This window comes from Rhinolophus hipposideros (genome assembly GCF_964194185.1).
Source record: "Rhinolophus hipposideros genome assembly, chromosome: 9".
Lineage (NCBI taxonomy): Eukaryota > Metazoa > Chordata > Mammalia > Chiroptera > Rhinolophidae > Rhinolophus > Rhinolophus hipposideros.
In genome coordinates, this window is record NC_138055.1 from 21,360,471 (window position 1) to 21,380,076 (window position 19,606).

Consider the following 19,606-nt stretch of genomic DNA (forward strand, 5'->3'; position numbering starts at 1 on the left):
AGGCAAGCAAAGTGCTTTTCTGAAATAATGCACCTATAGTCATACAAGTCTAGAATTCTCCTAGGTATGTTTTTCCTATCCCTTAGATGCTAGTCATTATTTTGGTAACGAGAATTTTTAACACATTTTCTCACATTTGTTGCCAGGTATTTTTAGGATGGAGGGAATAACATAAATCACATTCCGAGTTATGGATCCCAAATCGGGGGGTCTCCAGAGGTTTGGCAGACAAGACCAAGAGAGGGAGAACACACTCACAAAGAATCACACTCTCTGATTGGAACTGGTCACATGTGACTGACCACATGGGTCCTCCTACTGTTTACTGACTATAAGGAGATAATTTATCATTGGCAGTAAAATCTGCAAGTTCATGGTCACCAACCTCACTCAAAGGGACCCTCTCCAGTACTCTGCAGCCCCTCTATCTTCCTTCTCCTATTTCCCTCAGTGGCCAGTCCACTCTGTCACAGCCTGAAATCCCCCATCAACTTTGGCTGTGCTCTCAACCCCCTGCTTCATTAAGAAAGTCTCCAGTTGTCCAGTGAGAGCGCCTCCACCTTGCACCCTTCCCACCGGCAAACTTGACGGCTTTGGACCTATTTTCTCTTCCTTCCCTTCTGCCCTAGCAGCAGGGGTGCTCCACCCTCCCGTGTAAGGCAACTTCCCCTCCTGCATCCATTTCTCTATCTTCTTTCTCCTCAAGTTCCTTGCCCTCTCTCCTGTCTGTAAGCTCTCCCTCGCTACTGCCTCTTGCCATTTAATATAGAAATAGGATCCTTCTCCTCCTCTATGAAAAACAGACACACACATAAACAAAACAAAGCCCTCCTGAGCCCTCTGAGTGCCCCATTTCCTTCTAGCTGCAGCTACTGCTCTCTTTCTTGTCATTGCTAAGCTTTCTGAAAGGCCGTTCTCTATTCTGTGGGTCTGTGCAGACACAGCTCACCACTACTGCACCTACCGCTCAAAATACCTCTCCTCCCCCCACCCTACCATTTCTTTGAAGGTACCCTTTTTAAGGTCACCAAGTCATTCATTCAGCAAATAGAGTTCCTACTAAGTATCAGACACACATGAAGGTATTCTGATTATACCAATGGACAGAACAAGGATCCTTGGTCTCACAGAGCTTACACTGTATCAGGGGAGACAGCCTGGTCATCAGTAAATACAAGAAAAATCTTTAAATTATACAGTATGTGATAGGTCGTTGGTAAGTGATTCAGAAAAAAAAAAAAGTTTTGCAGAGTAAGCGGAACTGGAAGAAGCAGGCAGGATACACTTTTAAGTACAATGGTCAGGGTAAGTCTCCTTATCCAAAGATTTGATGTACACAAAGTCTTAAAGTTGGTGAGAGGTTTTTCAGACTGACCTCTGGATGGGAGGAGAGTATTTCAGGAAGGGGAAACAGCTAGAGTGAGGTCATAAGATGAGGGTGGCATATCAAAAAGGCCAATGACAACGACCTCCAAAATATTAACACAATAGACAGTCTGTCTTCACTTCACCGTCCCTGACCTCCCTGACTGAGGACTGCTTCACCTTGCTGAGTCTCGGCCTTGTTTACACCCCTCTCACCTGTTGCCCCTCCCACCTCAGAGGCCATGTCCCAGTCTCTTCCAGATCCTGCTCTTCCTGTTCGCTCCTGGGACAGTCATTAAGGCTTCATTGTTCAGTGTCTCTTTATCCTCAGGGTGCACAGTAGGGTCATACTTCCTCACCCCTTTGGAAGTTAGATGTGACCATGTGACGTTAGCAATGGTATATCAGCAGAAGTAGCATGTGTCGCTTTCAAGTATCAGTGTTAAGAGCCAGCAGATGAGTTATATATATGACTCATGAATATAAAGTTACAAAATATGAAAAAGCCTATAAGCTATATTCTTTTTCTTGCCTGAAAAATGGAGACAATAACAAACCTACCTCCTTAGGTGGTTGTAAGCTAATACAAGCAGGCCTCATCTTATTGCATGTTGCTTTACTGCACTTCGCAATTTTTACAAATTGAAGGTTTGTGGCAACTCTGAATCAAGCAAGTCTGTTGGGACCACTTTCTCACTGAAGGCTCATGATGGTGAGCATTTTTTAGCAATAAAGTATTTTTAAATTAAGGTACGTATATTTTTTAGACAGAACATTATTGTACACTTAATAGGCTATAGTATAGTGTAAACATAGCGTTTATATGCACTGGGGAACTACAACTGAACCCACAATATCTCCGAGGTATGCCTGTGCTCACAAAACACTTATTAGAGTGCCTGATGTCCAATGCATAGCAATAATTACTTTATTGGGGTTGTTATAAGAGTTAAATAAAACAATCTATGTAAAGTCCTTAGCATAAAGCATATAGCACATGCACATGTGATCTGGCTTCAAAGTCTGTGTTCTTAACAATTTACTGCCTCTCAGTATAATTCCCTAAAGGGTAACATTAGTGTCCTGTTTCCTGCCTTGGAAACAGGAAATCATGGAAGCTCGTGTCAACATGTAGCTTCCATCAACCCATGATGATCAGCAGCTCCTCTCAACCTCACTGAACATGGTAGCATGGGCCAAAAATAGACTTCCCCTGTGTGAAGGCATTAGGTTTGGGGATTGCTTCTTACTCCCATTTGACTGACACAGTTTTCAAAATGAGGCCATCCTAAGATCTACCCTCCGCATAACTCCTCCTGGGTGACCTCATACAAGCCCAATTTCAACCAGTACCAATATACTGATGACTAAAACAAATCTCTTCTCAGGGCCTCACTAGTATATCTAACCATACACCGGATCGTGCTACTACTCAGCTATCACCCAGGCTTCTTGAACTCAGCAATTCCAAAATAACCTTCTCCTCTGATCTGCCTCTCCCTTCGGGTTTCCTGTAGAGTGAAGACCATATCCACCTTGCCATCCAAGTCAGAAACCAAAGCAACTTGAATTCCTCCCTTCCTCATCCATCCTCATCACCTACCAAGCACAGAATGAAGTCCTGTCACTTCGGGCTCTCTCTCGTATCTGTCCACTCTGTTCTCACCACCTACGTCCAGGGCTTCACCACATCTCTCACAGACAGGTCAGGAATAGCTGCTGTCCTGCTTCCATGTGGTCTCCTTTCAGTCGATTCCACATGCATCTGTCAAATGGTCTTTCAAGACCACAGATATGACCATTTCACGTTTCTCCTTTAAATCTTTTTTCCCTGGGCAGCAATCCAGAGAAATCTGAATCCAGAGAAATCTGAATCTCTGTATCCTGCCTTCTAAGACCCTTTACTACCTAACTCCTGCCAACCTTTCCAACCTCAGCTTTTGCCGTTTCCTTTTATGTTAGCCCTAATAAATTAAACGCAGCCTCTCAAAAGTTGTACTAGCTGTTAACTTGTATTGTTTTTAGCAGCAGCAGTAGTCATAATGTTACAGGTCTAATCACTCCACACTACAGCAGGTCCTCAAATAACGCCATTTCATATAACGTCATTTTGTTATAATATTGCTGAGAAAAAAAATCGATTCTCAACCTAGGCCACTGTGTGGAGTTTGCTTGTTTTCCCTATGTCAGCATGAGTTTTTTCCCAATACTCTGTTTTCCTCCCACATCCCAAAGATGTGCACGTTAGGTGAGTTGACAAGTCTAACTTGTCCCAGTCTGAGTGAGTGTGCTTGTGTGAGTGCGCCCTGAAATGAAAGGGTACCCAGCTTGAACCCTGAGGTTCTGGGAGAGGCTTTGGCCAGCCACGAACCTGAACGGGGGCGTATGAGAAAATCATTATCTTATTGGTTTTACTAATCATTCTTACATGTATATAAAGCTCACATTTATTTCAATGTTTAATATTAGAAATGTTTTGAATCTTTATTTAGAAGTTCAGTGATGTTTTGGTGACTAAAAGTATGCCATAGGAATGTAACTCTTGTTTATATCAATTAGCCTCTGGTAAAACTGGTTTTGTCATACATCGCTTCACTTAAAATCAGTTTCCAAGAACCTATCACAACAAAGTTAGTGAGGACTTACAGTGTAATATCTGATTCGCTTATTGGTCTCTTTCAATGGGCTGTAAACTCCTAGATAACAAATTTTTAGTCTCATTCATCTTTGTATAAGTATCTAGTACAATACTTAACACATGGTGGATACTCAGTAAATGTTTGCTGAATGACTGAGCAGCTGGCTGGCTGACTCAATAAATAAGTAAGTGATTACAGGCGGTCTCCCCCCCTTATCTACGGTTTTGCTTTTTAAGATTTCGGTTACCCGCGGTTAACACAATCTGAAAACATTAAATGGAAAATTCCAGGATAAACAATTTATAAGTTTTCAATTGCTTGCCATCTGTAGCGTGATGAAATCTCACGCCATCCTGCTCCTTCTTGCCAGGACGTGACTCAACCCTTTGCCCAGCGTCTCCATGCTGTATACGCTCCTTGCTTATTAGTCTCTCAGTAGCAGTCTCAGTTAGCAGATCAGTTAGAGAGAGACAGATAGACCACATTTACACAACTTATTTACAGTATGTTGTTATAATTGTTCTATTTTATTATTAGTTGTTGTTGTTAATCTCTTACTGTGCCTAATTTGCACATTAAAGTTTATCACAGGTATGTACGTATAGGAAAAAAACATAGAATAGATAGGGTTTGGTACTATCCACATTTTCAGGCATCCAGAAGGGGGTCTTGGGACATATCACCTGAGGATAAGGGGAAACTATTCTACATACATACACACATACTCACATAAAACCAATAGTTAAATAAATGAAAGAATGCTAGAACTTCAAAGGGAAGACTTGAATTTCTTTCTTATACCAGAAACAGAAACACATGAAAAGTGCAGCTGAGAGAAGGCATTATTTCTATTTTCATCTTATTCTATTACCTCATTCTTACATGCTACACTGCCAAAATATGCTAAGAGGGTTTATCAGCTAAAAGCAAAGGAGTCATGGCATTCCCAAATCCGTTCCTGTACTCTAGTTAAAAGATGTACAATTTAACCATGATAAAGCCAATAGAAAAACAATCTATGGAAATGGAAATTATTATGGGAATCAAGATAGAACAAAGGAAATAGCAAAAGGTCAATTTGAAGAGCTCCCAAGTGAGATAAAAACAGGGAAAATAGTGAAAAACAGTCTTTCCCATTTTTATTTTTCCCATCAATTTCCTTTCTCCTTCTTGTTTTTTATTCCTTTCCCTTGTTTAATTTAAACATTAAACTAATAAAAATATGTGTTTTAATTGCCCTTAGGTGACATTTATAGCAACACAAGATGGTAAATATCAAATGGATTATTTCAAGTCATACCTGCAAAAAAGATTTTGTAAATATTTTAATTATGGAAGATTTGACATGCAGAACATAACAGCAAACCTTGCTTTAAAAGAGTGTCAAGCTAAAATTGGTTCTGACCTGAAGAGATAAGCTTTCCTGGGAAATCTATGTAGTTTCCTATATCTGTCAGTTTGTTGGCTGAAGGATTAATCTTGAGCTGCTTCCCAATAAAATTTCGGCAAGTTATCTTAAAAAAAGAAAGATGAAAACAAATATAACTTAGTCAGGTATTTATAGCCAAATTTGTGGCATGCTTAAAATGTTTATCTTATTTTTCATTTATTGAGAGAGAGAGAGAGAGAATTAGAGAGAGAGATGCAAGAGAATGCTACAAATAAAAGCTACCAGAGTAGCATTCAATCATGAGAACTTTGGGGGGAAAAAGTAGCTATATCATTTTTCATATTTTGTACAGCACAGCTGGAGGAGCATTAGGCAAATTACGTACAGCAATTAGATTATAATTTTCTGATATTCTATAAATTTACTAGTCTAAATATATCTTCCATTATGTAAGTTGAAACGTATTTTAAATGTAGGCTGCTTTTCCAATGGCAGATTTTTCCACCCTACTCATAATTAATGCAATTTAAACTTCCCTGGTAAAGTTTTCCAGAACTTCCCCTCTAGTATTTTAAAAATGTATTTTCTAACTGATACTTGAGGCCTAAAATGGTAAAATATCTGAAAAGGGAACATTTTTAAACAGAAGGAAATTCTTTTAAAACGTCCAAGATCCTCTTCTCTTCATTGTTCCACTCTCACTCCTTGAACTAACCTATTGCTCAAAATACAGCCTTCCTGAACCCCAGTCTGAGGGAAATGCTGCTTTTAATTGTCCCTGGCAGGTATTTCTATGATGAGATTTAAGCACAGTCTAATAAAATGCAAATTCCTTCCCACAGCCTAATAAGGCCCTCCTTGACCTAGTCCTTTTCACCTCTCCAGCTTCATTAAACAAATCTTTATTGAACACCCATTACATGCCAGGAACAGCTTCAAACTCAAGGATGATATGGCAAAGAACAGAGTAAACAAAAGTCCTATTCTTATGGAACTTATTCTAGTGGAAGAAGAGAGACAATAAACAAAATAGAGAAGTACATTATAAAGTGTATTAAAGAGTTATAAATGCGATAGAGAGAAATAGAGCAAACAGGCACAAAATTTTAAATAGGGTAATGAAGAAAGTCCTTGTAGAGAATGTGACACTAAGCAAAGACCAGAAAGAGGTGAGGGGAAAATCAATGTGGGTTTTGGGGCGAGGAGCATTCCAAGCAGGGGAACAGCAAACACGAAGACCTTGAGACGGGAACCTCTTAAAGAACAGAGCAGTGGAAACCTTCAGGGGAATAATAGGCGATGAGTTACTGGAGATCACAGGGGGACAAGCTATGTAGGGCATGAAGGCCATGAGAAGGATGTACGCTTTAACTGAATCAGATGGGAAGCCACTATGGGGTTTAAAATGGAGGAATGACATGGTCTAACTTAGGTTTTTAAAGGATTGTTCTATCTGCTGTATTGAGAACAGACTATAGGCTGGAGTCAGGGTTCATGGAAATTGGAAGCAGGAAGACTAATTAGGAAGTCATTGCATTAATCCAAGCAAACACAATGGTGGTTTGGATCAGGAGTGGTGGGGGTAGTGAGAAGTGGTCAGGTTCTGAATGCACACTGAAGGTAGGGAATTTGGCAACCAATTTGAAGTGGGGTGAAAACAAGAGAGGAATCAGGGATGTCTCCATGGGGTCTGGCCTGAGCAGCTTGGAGGATGGGATGTCGTCAACTGAAGTGAGGAAGACTTGGCAGAACAGGTTTGTTTGAGCTGTGCTAACTTTGAGAATTATATTAAATATCTAAGAGATGGTGTTGCTCAGGCAGTGTGATGGTTTTTTGATCAGTCAGCTTGGTTAGGCTAAACTGTGAGGACAAAGTAGAGGGAAGCACCCATTTTGTAGCACCCTGCACCTCATCCCAGTTGTTCAAACACTAATCTAGGTTCTGCTGTGAAGGGATTTTGTAGATACTAATTACAGTCACTAGTAAACTGACTTTAAGCTAGGGAGATTATTTTAGGTGGGTCTGGTATAATCAGATGAATCCTTGACAGTGCTGGTGGCCTCCAGACTCCAAATCCCAACCAGCATCCAGGTTGAAAACTGTTCTTTCCTCACTGGATCCTCCCTCACTGACTGCCTGTGGATCAGCTTCTGGTCATGCCTGTAGGGTTCCTTCCTGATCGTGATCCTGACTACCTACCCTAAAGATTTGGACTTGCTTAGCCAGCCTCCATAATCATATAATATATGCCAATTCCTTGTAATCAATTTAGGTGGATAGATAGTTAGATGATAGATAGACAGACAGACAGACAGACAGACAGACAGACAGATCTTATTAGTTCAGCTTCTCTGATTGAATCCTGACTGACACAGGCAGTTAGCTATGTCAACACAGAATTCAGGAGAAAGGTCTACACTGGAGATGTAATTTTGATAGTCATCATCATAAAGATGCTGCTGAGACCCAAGACCAAATTAACTCACCAAGTCAGAGTAAGTCCACATAGAAGACAGGAGGACCAAGAACAGAGTCTTGGGACACACGTAATGTTAAGACATTGGGGAGAAGAGGAATGCACAGCAAAGAAGACAGAGGAGCAGCCCCCAACCCCTGTCTTTTGCCTGCTACACTCCTCTGACCATTTGGGCTTCTTTCTGTCCCATCTCAGGGCCTTTGTCCTTCTTGTCCCCTTAAGCTGGAATGCTCTATCTCACTGTATGACTGGCTGGTGCCTTCTCATCAAATGTTACCATCTCCAAGAGGCCTTTTTGATCACGCTTGCTAAAGTTTCCACCTCCCACCCCAGCCTATTTTTATTTCATTGACCTATTTTGTTTTCTTCAGAGAGCGTTTAATGACCATAAATCTTTTTATATGTGTTCATATGTTTATTTTCTGACAATACCTTCACCCCGCCAAAATTAAATTCCAAAAGCAACAACTCAGACTGTATTCCTCTACATAGAATATGCAAAAGGCAAGAATACACAAGGCCAACCTTTGTCACAAGAAGAAAATGGAGTCCTTGCTTTGTGGCTGTAACACCACAAGCATGCAGACTGGTGTGTGGGCAGATACTGAATTTAAGCCCCTATGTGTGCCAGGGGCTTTGGGGCAGCATGCAGACAGACTGTATAACTAAATACAGTAGGTCTGACATTAGGCAACCAATATATATTTATTAAGTTAACAAATGAGAGAATTTACTTATCTCTTTCCTCTACTTCAAAGCTGAACCACCTAACAATTGTCACCCCAATAAATTTTAATTAAAAAAAAATGCTGAACCATGACTTTCATGGGTCTTAGACAGTTTTGTCTTCATGGGCCCACTCCTCCTCCATAAAAAAATATTAAAAGTTCAAATATATGGTGATGGAAGGAGAACTGACTCTAAGTGGTGCACACACAACATGATATACAAATGATGTATTATAGAATTGTACACTTGAAACCTATATAATTGTACTAACCAATGTCACCCCAATAAATTTAATAAAAATTAAATACATCTATTAAAAATTATATTTTATGATTACATTGGTATAAATACTATAAATATAGTAATATTAAAATCACACTTTGACATAAAAGTTGCTGTTTTCTAATTTTAAAAAAAAAAGGAAACATTTAGTGGACCCTTAAAAGTGTTATGGCTCTAGACACTGTCCTCACTGTGCCTACTGGATAAATCAGCTGTGATAAATTTATTGTATACATGGACTTACTTTAGTTAACCCTGTTTCTGGAAAATATTGGCACATAACAGGCTCTCAATAATGTTTGTTGATTTGAATGATATATGCCCACATGAAAATAATAACATTTATCCCAATCCTAAATCTTAGTATTTTACACGTGTATTAATAAGAAATCACAACTATGCATAATAGAGTCAAGCTTACCTTCTCTTTAGATTCAGTCTCATATCTTACACAAGGTTGTTGGGTAATATCTGGGCCCTTGAACTTGGCTATTCTTAGAAGAAGCTGGCGTTGTGCATACACCAGGAGTGGTGTCACTTGCTCTGTATACCTCTCACTAGACAAGGGTAAGAATACATTAAAAAGTAAACATTAGCTAAAACACATTTTTTTTCAATGAAGTCTGTAACTTTTAATTCCCTTTACAGTAGTACTTACTGTGAAATTGTATTGAACTGAATGGCAAGTGATACTAGTGTTTCCCATTTTTCTACTTGATATAAAAGCTCCAGAGATTTTAATACAAAGTCATGAATCCATTTCAAATCAACCACATTTACATCATCCAAAGGATGCTCAAAATTAAGGCTAGAACCACCATTATCATTTTTAATATTTCCATAGCAACTGGGAACACTGAATTCTCCTTTTTCTTCAATAATCTGCAAGTGGTACAATGAAAAAAAATTGAGTAATTTCAGATTTTACTACACATTTTTTATGAAAACTAAATGGGATATATAAAAATATAACATGGAAAAAAATGAATAGAAAAATGCTCAAATATTTTTATTATGCAAATCAAAGTTTGGCAATGCTATCCAACAGAACTTCTGTGATAATGGAGATGCACTACATGCGTGCTGTTCGATATAGCAGCCAACCAGCACATGTGAATACTGAGCTATTAAAGTATAACTAGTGTAACCGGATTTTTAATTTGATTAAATCTCAATTAATATAAGCTGAAATTTAAATAGCCATATTTGGCTAGTCATTACCATATTAGCACAGAGTGAGGTCTATCCTTCCCGAACATAGTCACTATTTAAGTGAAGATATTAAACCAATAAAGCAAAGTTTTGAGGAAGAATAGGTTTTAGTATACACAAATAATTAAGATTACCTAATACATTGGTTACATTCGTCAGTTTGTAGAATAATATGTCCAATTCCTTAATGCAAAGGCCAAATCTATGGAGAAGGAAATCTTCTAGAAGACCCTCTTTTTAATCTCGGTTAAAGAGTTACTATGTAATGTTGTGTTCCAAGTTTTGGATGTTCAAAGTGTATTTTGAATCTGTTGTTAGGTGCATGTACATATGATTAGTGTGTCTTCCTCATTAACTGGGCCTCTTCTTATAATAAAATATCCCTCTTTATCTCTCAAAATGTTTCTTGATTTGAAGGCTATTTTATCTAATATTAATATAGTCTCGCCAGCTTTTTTGTGCTTACTGTTTTATGGTATTATCTCTTTCCATTGTTTTATTTTCAATCTATTTTTCTTTATATTCAGAGTACATCTCTTACGGACAAATGTAGGTGTTTTTCTTTTTAATTATGTCAGATAATCTCTGCCTTTTAATTGGGGTGTTTAATCCACTTACATTTAATATATTTATTAATGTAATTTGGTTAGATTTGTTACTTGCTATTTGTTTCCTATTTGTCCCATATGTTTTTTCCTTTTATCCTGCCTTACTATATTGGCTTTTTAGCTATCTCTTTTTTTGATAGTTACTCTACTGTTGCCATCTGCTTTACATCTGGAAATTACCCCATGACTCAATGTGTTTATGTGTTAACTAATTTTCAATAAGTTTAGGAACTATCATGGTTGAATTTTTTCAATTTTATTTTCAAGCTTTGAACCACAGTGGAAGATTTTAAATGGCTGCAAATTCTACCAGATCTGGAGTAACAGGACAGGGACAGATAAAGCAATGAAATAAAGATCAACCAACAAGCTATATACGTCTTTCTCGTGGGTATGTTTCTTTGTTAAAAAATTGCTATAAGGATTAAATGCATTAAAGTTAGTTTATGTAGAAGCTGGAGCTCAATAAATGTTACTTTCTGTTCCCTTTAAGAATTTGAATTTTCAGGCTGATATTTGTAATTAACATCAATGTAAGTTAGGTATAATGAAGCAAATAATAATGAGAAGCAAATGAAATACAGACAAACCAAATAAGAAATCAAGAAAAATAATAATTTCTACTTATCCCAAGCTGCATGGTACAAAAACATTTGTCGACTGAATACAATAAAAATAATTACCCAACACCCTTACCTTAATAGAACTGGTATTTTGTAGTTCTATTAACATGTCAATAAGTAATTCTGCTCCCAAATAGAATGGTAAAACAGAGGTACAGAGGAAACCATCCTGACTAATCGGAAATATTTTACACTGATCCAGTGCTTGTTTGAGAAGTATCTGTATTTCCTGAGTAAAGTTCCAAAGGGCCCGACAGCAGTTCTGAAGCAGAGTCCAATAGCCACCACGATGAGCAAGAACCTATGACAAACACAACATTCAAAAGACCCCAAAGTTCCAAAAGTTATAGATCTCTGAATGACTTCATCTCTCTGCAAATATTATATGCCAATAATAAAAAAACTAACACCATTTGTTATGTGCCACTTATATGAGCTTGATACTGTGGTAAGACCTTTATATGCATCATCTTAATTCGTTCTAACAATAACTCCTATGAAGTAAGTATGCACTGGTATTCTATTCAATTTACGGATAAGAAAATGGAGCTCTGGAGCTAACTTGCCCAAGGTCATGAATCTACTAAGTGATGAGCTAAGATTTGCACATCAGGTCTGACTCCAACACTCCTATTGTTCTAGGTTCTGGGAATGTGCCAGTGAGCAGGAAAAACCAGGTCTGTCCTCATGTTGCTTCAATTTATTGGGGGAGACTAACAATAGATAAGTAGATAAATGAAAATATAATTTTATGAACAATAAGTGTTGTCAAGAAAAGCAGAAATGATGAGACTGAGAGAACATATACTTTTAGACAGGGTGATCAGCAGAGAAGTCCTCTCTGAAGAGGTAACTTATTGAATGTTGAGTTGAATAAGGATAGAGGGTGAACCTGAGGGCTGAGACGGAACAAGCTCAGTGCTTTCAAGATCACAGAGGGGAGAGTAGACTGAACAAAAGCAAGAGGAAATGAGTTCCGAGAGGTGAGCATGACCCAGACCTTCTAGAGGGTCCTGAAGCTTAAGAGTAGGATGCAATGTCATGGTCAAGGGGATGATGTGGGTTTACTTTACATTTTTAAAAAGTCACTCTCTCCACTCCACAGAGAATATGGGAACTTAAGTGTGTTCCTTTCTATCCGGAAAGGGTAGATTTCCTCTCACCTCTTGAGAGGAATGAAGTATATCTCCCCTCCCTGATAAAAGAACAAGGAAACTAATCTCATCGTAGCTAATGATTCTAATTCTGAGTTTAAAAATCTATCAAACAATATTTAAGAAGAAAAAGAGAAAAACATTTGAGAGAACACACAAGTGTCCTGTAGAAGGAGAAGATCAAAGGGCAGAAGCAGTTCCCTCCAATGATCTAGAAATATCTTCCCTGTGCTAGAGGGAAGAAGGGGTCTATGGTATCCCAGGAGGGAGCAAAACTCCAGAAGGGAAGCCCTGGTGTCACCAGAAAAGTCCATGTCCCAAGTGTGGTAAGAAAGCAGCAAAGGCCTGTCTGAATATCCACGGAGACTGTGTACACAGGGACAAAGGCCACCTCAGCTCGGGATGGGTAACTGCTGACTAACGGAGCTTAGCCCTCTCCCTGACAACCTGACAACGTCTAAGACCACAGCACCATGGCAGGTAAACCTCAAAAATGACTGACACAAAATCCAGCAAATTTAGTTTCAAAATTGAAACTAAAATCACAGAGAGTAAGCAAATAAATACAATATATCATGCTTCAATTTATGGGCTGAGATTTGTGTCTATTTCCCTGAAATAAGCCGTATTTCCCTGAAAATAAGACCTAACCGGAAAATAAGCCCTAGCATGATTTTTCAGGATGACATCCCCTGAACATAAGCCCTAATGCGTCTTTTGGAGCAAACCTTAATATAAAACCTGGTTATTTTCGAGTAAACACGGTACATTAGCAAATAAGGACCACCTTACCATTGCTCTCCTGCAATATAAAAAGATTTTCATAAAGTGATCCGATAGACCCGAATTTGGTAATTGGTCCTTTTCTTTACCACTAAGACCTGATTGAAAGTCTGGGTCATAAACTGTTTGTGTCTTGGAATCATTTTCGTCACTCGTTTTGGAATTAACAAAGTCCAAAAATTCTTCAGCATCTACGGTACAAAAATAAAGCATAAGGTTATTGAAAACAGAGAGTTAAATTCCAGAAAGCATGGTAGATGATAAGTATCAGATGAGTGATTCAGATTTACCAGAGGGTAAGGAGGAGGGGGTCGTAGATGAGGGAGAACGGGATCAAATCTATGGTGATGGAAGGAGAACTGACTGGGTGGTGAACACACACTGTGATATATAGATGGTGGATTACAGAATTGTACACTTGAAACGTATGTAATTTTACTAACCATTGTCACCCCAATAAACTTTAATTTAAAAAGTAAAAGATAACAACTGCTATGTAAATCTGGAGAAAGGACAGGATTATCATGAACACAATGACCCAGGAAAAGTTTGTAGAGAAGGAAACACTTAGAGTAAGTCTTAAAAGGTGGGTGTGACTTAGCTAGGCTGGAAAACTAAAGAGAATAACATTCCAGACAAGGGTGAGGTCCAAAGGAACAAAGCAGAAGTAGGAATGTCATGTTTTGGGAGGGAACAATGACAGGATCACACTGTTCCTTAATTTCCCCCCCCCAAAAGGGCATTCCCAGGACAGACACTAGGTGAGTACCATCCCTCAGAGTCAGGCATGCAGCCACCCTGGCCACTCATTCTCCTGCTGGTGTGATATAAAAACACCGAGGATCTCTCCTGCCACAAACCTTCGCTTAGAACCCTGCATTAAATGGTAAGTCTCCATAGCAGGATATTCTATTGCCCATTTCATGCAAGGTCTTAGATAGGGAGCTAGTTTTTTTTTAAAAAAGAAAGAAACAAAACAAAACAAAAAATCCCAAGAAGCTATATATTATACTCTACATACAAAACTCAGACTCTTTCTATGTCTAGGGAATTTACTTTCGAATACTTCAATATTCACAGTATAGCATGTGGGTACCAGTTAAACTTAATCTATACCCTAGAAGAAATTAGAAAGCACGTAAAGTCCCCAAATATAAATCAACACTCCAGAGGCAGTTAACCAGTATACGAAGTATCCTGATTAGCAGTTAAGTTACTCAGTACTTAAAATGCCAATACTAAAAATCTACCTAAGAGGATTTGTAATAGCATAAAGCTATTAGAAATAAGTTTTTATTTGTGAAATATGCAGCATTCAAGATAGGTGACTGTTCAGAAATAGTGTCATATTGCTGACTGAGAGCCCTGTTCGCCTGCATCTCTCCACCACCCCGAGTCCCGTCTCCTGAGCACGTGACAATATTGGTTTGTCCTGCCATCAGAATTCATGTTGCATTCTTCTTGAAGTAAGCTTTCAGGGAAGGTGCTAACTGGAGAGCATAAGGCAAAAGCAGATTACCCTGAGTACAAAATCAGTACGTAAAACAGCTATACAACTGTTTTCATGCCTGCTTGCATCAGTATGTTTGGTGGAATTTGTTCTGGAACTTACTTCCACTAAAACGTTAACAGCTGATAGCAAGTCTTTACCTATCTTGACCACTAGAGGCTACTATTTTTTAAAGATCATTTTATTTGCAAAATAGCCAAATTGTTTTAGATCAGAATACGATATAGATATTTTCAAATATAGTATATGATACTACCATAAAAATAGGAAAATATAAAAGCAGAGCAAATAAGAATTTCCTACAAAATATCACACTTCAACTAAATCCTGGGTCATTGGAAAACGGGGTATGCACCTCCGTGGGTCTGTTATGAGTGTGTGTGTGTGTGTGTGTGTGTGTGTGTGTGTGTGTGTGTTGCATTAGTGAACAAAAATCTAGACACAATTTGATAGTATATAAAATATTTATTTATTTTACCTGATGGTAAGTTGGCCTTTCTTTTTTTAGCTGTATGAAGGAAATCAAGCATCACTTTATAGTTTTCTAGAGTCAATTTTCCTGTTGGTAATACTGTTCCTGAATTATATAGTGAGAACATATTAGGATCACATGATTGGAAACTGCAAGGGGGAAACAAATCTCATTTAAAAAGCAGTATAAGTAAAATTGAATTAAATCTGTCAAATACAACCTACTTTAATTTTTTAAATGTTTTTGAATTAGTGCTTCCAAATTTTGGATCATAACATATTTGTGCATTTAACCAAAGCCAAACAATTTCCCATTAAATTTTAAAATTATGCAATGTAATTTTGCTTTTAGAAATTTTAACATCAATATCTATTTCACTGAAAGGGATCTTGAAAATGAGAATGGAAGATCTATAGTCACTCTAAGAACTCAAGCAATAATGTATGTCAACTTAAAACCACCTAATTTAAACACAATTCAGTGCCTACAATATATACCAATGTGTCCATAACAAATGTTATTTTTTTTTTAAATAAGGTCTGAGCAATAAACAATCTTCCACCAAAAATAAATGTACATGCATACTGAGTATATATTAACAGATTCAATAAAACTGAATTTAGCACCAAGTTACCCTGCCACAAATTTGATCACTGTCTAATTATTGTGCTGCCAAGTAATCATGAATAGTCATGTATGATTGGAAGTTCAGAGAAGACTTCTCAGTGTTTACCAAAGGACAGTAAGGAAACCCATCTGACCTGAACCATTTTCTCTCTCATGGCCTCATGAATAGGTCACTTTGTCAAAGGCTTCCCAGCTGGTCAGGCAATCTGTTTTGTTTTGTTTTGTTTTGTTTTGAGAACAGAAAATGTTCGATCTTTATGAAGCCTACATTATTTTGTGTGTGTGTCACCGTGTGGTTTTTTTAATTTATTTTTCAATTATAGTTGACATACAATATTATAGTAGCATGTACAACATAGTGCTAGATATTTATATACCTTACAAAGTGATCACTCTGGTAAGTGTAGTACCCCTCTGACACCATACATAGTTATTACAATATTATTGACTATATTCCTTATGCTGTACTTTACATCCCTGTGACTATTTTTATAACTGATAATTTGTACTTCTTAATCCCTTTCACACCTTTTGTCTACATAATACTTAAATGCAAACCTGGTCTAGCCCACATAGGAAAGAAATCTATCTGGAGACATTTTTGCAAAGGTCCAGCCTGGTAATGATTTTAACCAAAATTCTGGAGAAACAGAGACTGGGAATAACTTCATCATCGACTCAACATGCATATTTGATCACTGGATTGTTTAAATAAATACTCTCTTAATTCATACCACTGTCACCAGTCTTTCCTTTATTCAATCCATTTGGTAAAGTGGTAAAATTTCTTATCATAGCACTGCTCAAAAACCCTTCATAATCCCCCCACTGTATATAAAGTTCAGATTTAATAGACAGTTAACACTCTACATGATCTGGTATTGACCTACTTTTCTAATTATGTCACACCACTCCTGTTCATATACCCTAGATTCTGACTGGACCATTCGGGGTTCTCATCTGTGTTTCCTTCCATGGCTCGTACTCATGTTCTTCCACCTACATGGAATGCTTATATCCGTATCTGTACATTTCTAAATCTTGCATATCTATCAACACCCAGGCCAAGTCGCCCCTCCCCACGAAACCTTTCCTATTAGTCTCAACCAAAGTAAAGCTTCCTTCCCAGCAACAGAGAAGAGTGTATGAGTATTTCACCTTCTACCATTATCTATAATTATTCATAAACATTTGTGATCTAACCTACAGACTCTAACTTGTATATCTTCTCCATCTTTGTATGTCCACTGTACCTATCTCAGTACCTTGTATCTAACAGTTACTCAACAAGTATTTTTGAATGAAAGATTCTCCATGATCATTTTATTGGCTATATAGTAATCTATTTATGTATTTATCTTCCATGTTTATCTCCCATAACACTTTCGCCAAAGACACTCAAGAGAGCTCAAAAATGTCTTTTGAATTAATAAAAAGTTTACATTTTTATGAGAAAAAATGATCTGTGTTTATAGAGGCTTAAAATGTATGTTTTAGAGGCTTAAAATAGCTCTAAATAAAATAGAGATTTGCCTAATGCCTACTGATATTAATTGTTATTGTACAATATTAAATTTCTCTGAAAATTATATTTTCTCCTTTCACTGATACAATATTGAGAAATATAGTCAAAATGTATGCAAATTTGTACTTCATAAGCACTTAATTTCATCACTTGTTTGGGAAAGAGTCTAAGATAAGAAAATAAGAAATATGTCAATGGCCAGAAAAGACAGAAGCATTCTGTAAACCTCTATAAGCTATTATCGACACTGGAGCCCTGAACATACAAATATAATCTACCTTCATGAGACTTGAAAAGTATTATTCATTGGTAATGCATAATACCTGACCACTGCATGTGAAGTGCAAAATTTCATCTTCGTCCGTTCCGCTAGCTTTATTAAAAGCAGGTTGAAGTGTGCGCTTGCCAGATACAGATTCATCTGAGCCTTCCAGGGCATCTCTTCAAGACACATTTGATGAAACCTCTTTTTCTGAACATAATTAAATATTAGAGGATTCACATTATCCACCAAGAATCGGTATGCTGCTTTTCTAACATCAATTCTCTTATTTCTGCCAAGGGAGAAAGAAGTTTTGAAATTACACAAACTTTCAGATATTTAAAGAGGAATGATTCCAATTTGTACATAATCTATCAAGAAGTCACTTGACTGTCCATATGCAAATATTTCTGGCTTAGTTATCACTTACTTATGCTGAAAAAGTGAAAATGGGGCAATTAAGAAGGCACAAGAATAAACACTAGGGACAAAGTCACTACGTATTGCCACCAGTTCCCTCAGATGTTTGTGTCCTGAACTCAAACCAAACAGAGCTTTTCCTTTCCATGACCAAAAGGCCACTGAGATTAGACAACTAAATTGTAACATAATTGTTCACATTCATCAACTAACTTCAATAATGAATAAGAAAATCATGTCTCTGTACGATTCTTTAAGGAAAAAAGAATGGAGCAAAATGTTTTCTAACATCAGCTAGACTGTAGAAGGAAATAAAATATCAGTCAATGATAGGTGAAATAATTTCATAAATCCATATTCAATACGCTCTGAAAAAACCTAATATTTCAAAATTTAGCTAATAGTTCAGATTGTAAGCTAGATGAAATTCCTAAATGTGAAAATCAAAAATTTTAAATCACAAAGAAAATACTTTTACTATTTTAGGTTAGAGAAGAATTTCAAAAACAGTAAAAGGAAATATTGTTACATTTGACTCCATCAACAATTACAACTTCTAATTAAAAAAAAAAACTTTAAAATGTAAATAGATGAACAACAAACTGGGAAAAGCATTAGTATACAAACTTCTAAAAATAAATGAGAAAATAAAAGTTTCTAAATGTGCAAGGATCTAAACAAGCAGTCCTGCAAATAGAAAAGCCCTAGGGTCTATTAAAAAGATGAAAAGATGCCTAATCTCATCAATAATCAAAGAAATAAAAATTAAAATAACAATGAGATAAAACTTCACAAGTCACAGTTTCACAAATATTTGAAAATTCGACAACAGTATCAAGTGTTAGTGAAGATGTTGAATAACGAAAAATTGACATACCACTGATGAAAATTTAGGAACAGCTTAGTAATAACCAGTAATATGAAAAATAAATATGTTCACATCTTAGGAGCTGCACTCCTATGTAGTTATACCAGAAACTCTCACATGTGCATATGGAGATATATACAAGAATGTCCTCTGTAGTGCTGCTTGCAATAATGAAAAATTGAAAACAATTGAAATGTCCATTTGCAGGAGACTAAATAAAGGTCATTGATTCATACAATGGAATACTATATACAGAAGTGAAATACATAACTAGACTTATTTATTATCAACGTGAAACAAATCTTACAAGTGTGAGGAAAAAGAACAAATTAACAAAGCAAATTTTAAAAAATAGTAAAATACATTATTTAGGGGTATACAGATATACAATTTAAATATAAAGTCACTTATAAGCATGATAAATTATTTCTGGGATAAGGGGGATGGAAACACATTGCAAGAGGGAGGCATGAGAATTTCAACTGTATTTCAAATGTTTTATATTGTAAGCTACATATTCAATATACACATGTTCATTTGTTATATTATTATCTATACCCATCTAAAATATGTCATAATTTAAATGGTAAAAGTAAAGGACTACTCAAACAGACAGTAGGCAAATGTAAGCAAAAAGAGAATGGTTCTGTTAATATCTATA

General features: G+C 36.9%; 1 protein-coding gene across 1 annotated transcript in view; it reads right to left on the reverse strand.

Moving 5' to 3' along the window:
• Positions 1–19,606, reverse strand: part of CFAP54 (cilia and flagella associated protein 54) — a 249,277-nt gene that overhangs the window by 116,348 nt on the left and 113,323 nt on the right. The window contains exons 33-39 of the mRNA XM_081060278.1: positions 17,719–17,949; positions 15,250–15,392; positions 13,271–13,452; positions 11,398–11,625; positions 9,540–9,763; positions 9,303–9,438; positions 5,410–5,518 (exon numbers count right to left, since the gene is read on the reverse strand). Coding sequence (XP_080916404.1) covers positions 5,410–5,518; positions 9,303–9,438; positions 9,540–9,763; positions 11,398–11,625; positions 13,271–13,452; positions 15,250–15,392; positions 17,719–17,949 — 1,253 coding nt within the window. The remainder of the gene's footprint in view (positions 1–5,409; positions 5,519–9,302; positions 9,439–9,539; positions 9,764–11,397; positions 11,626–13,270; positions 13,453–15,249; positions 15,393–17,718; positions 17,950–19,606) is intronic.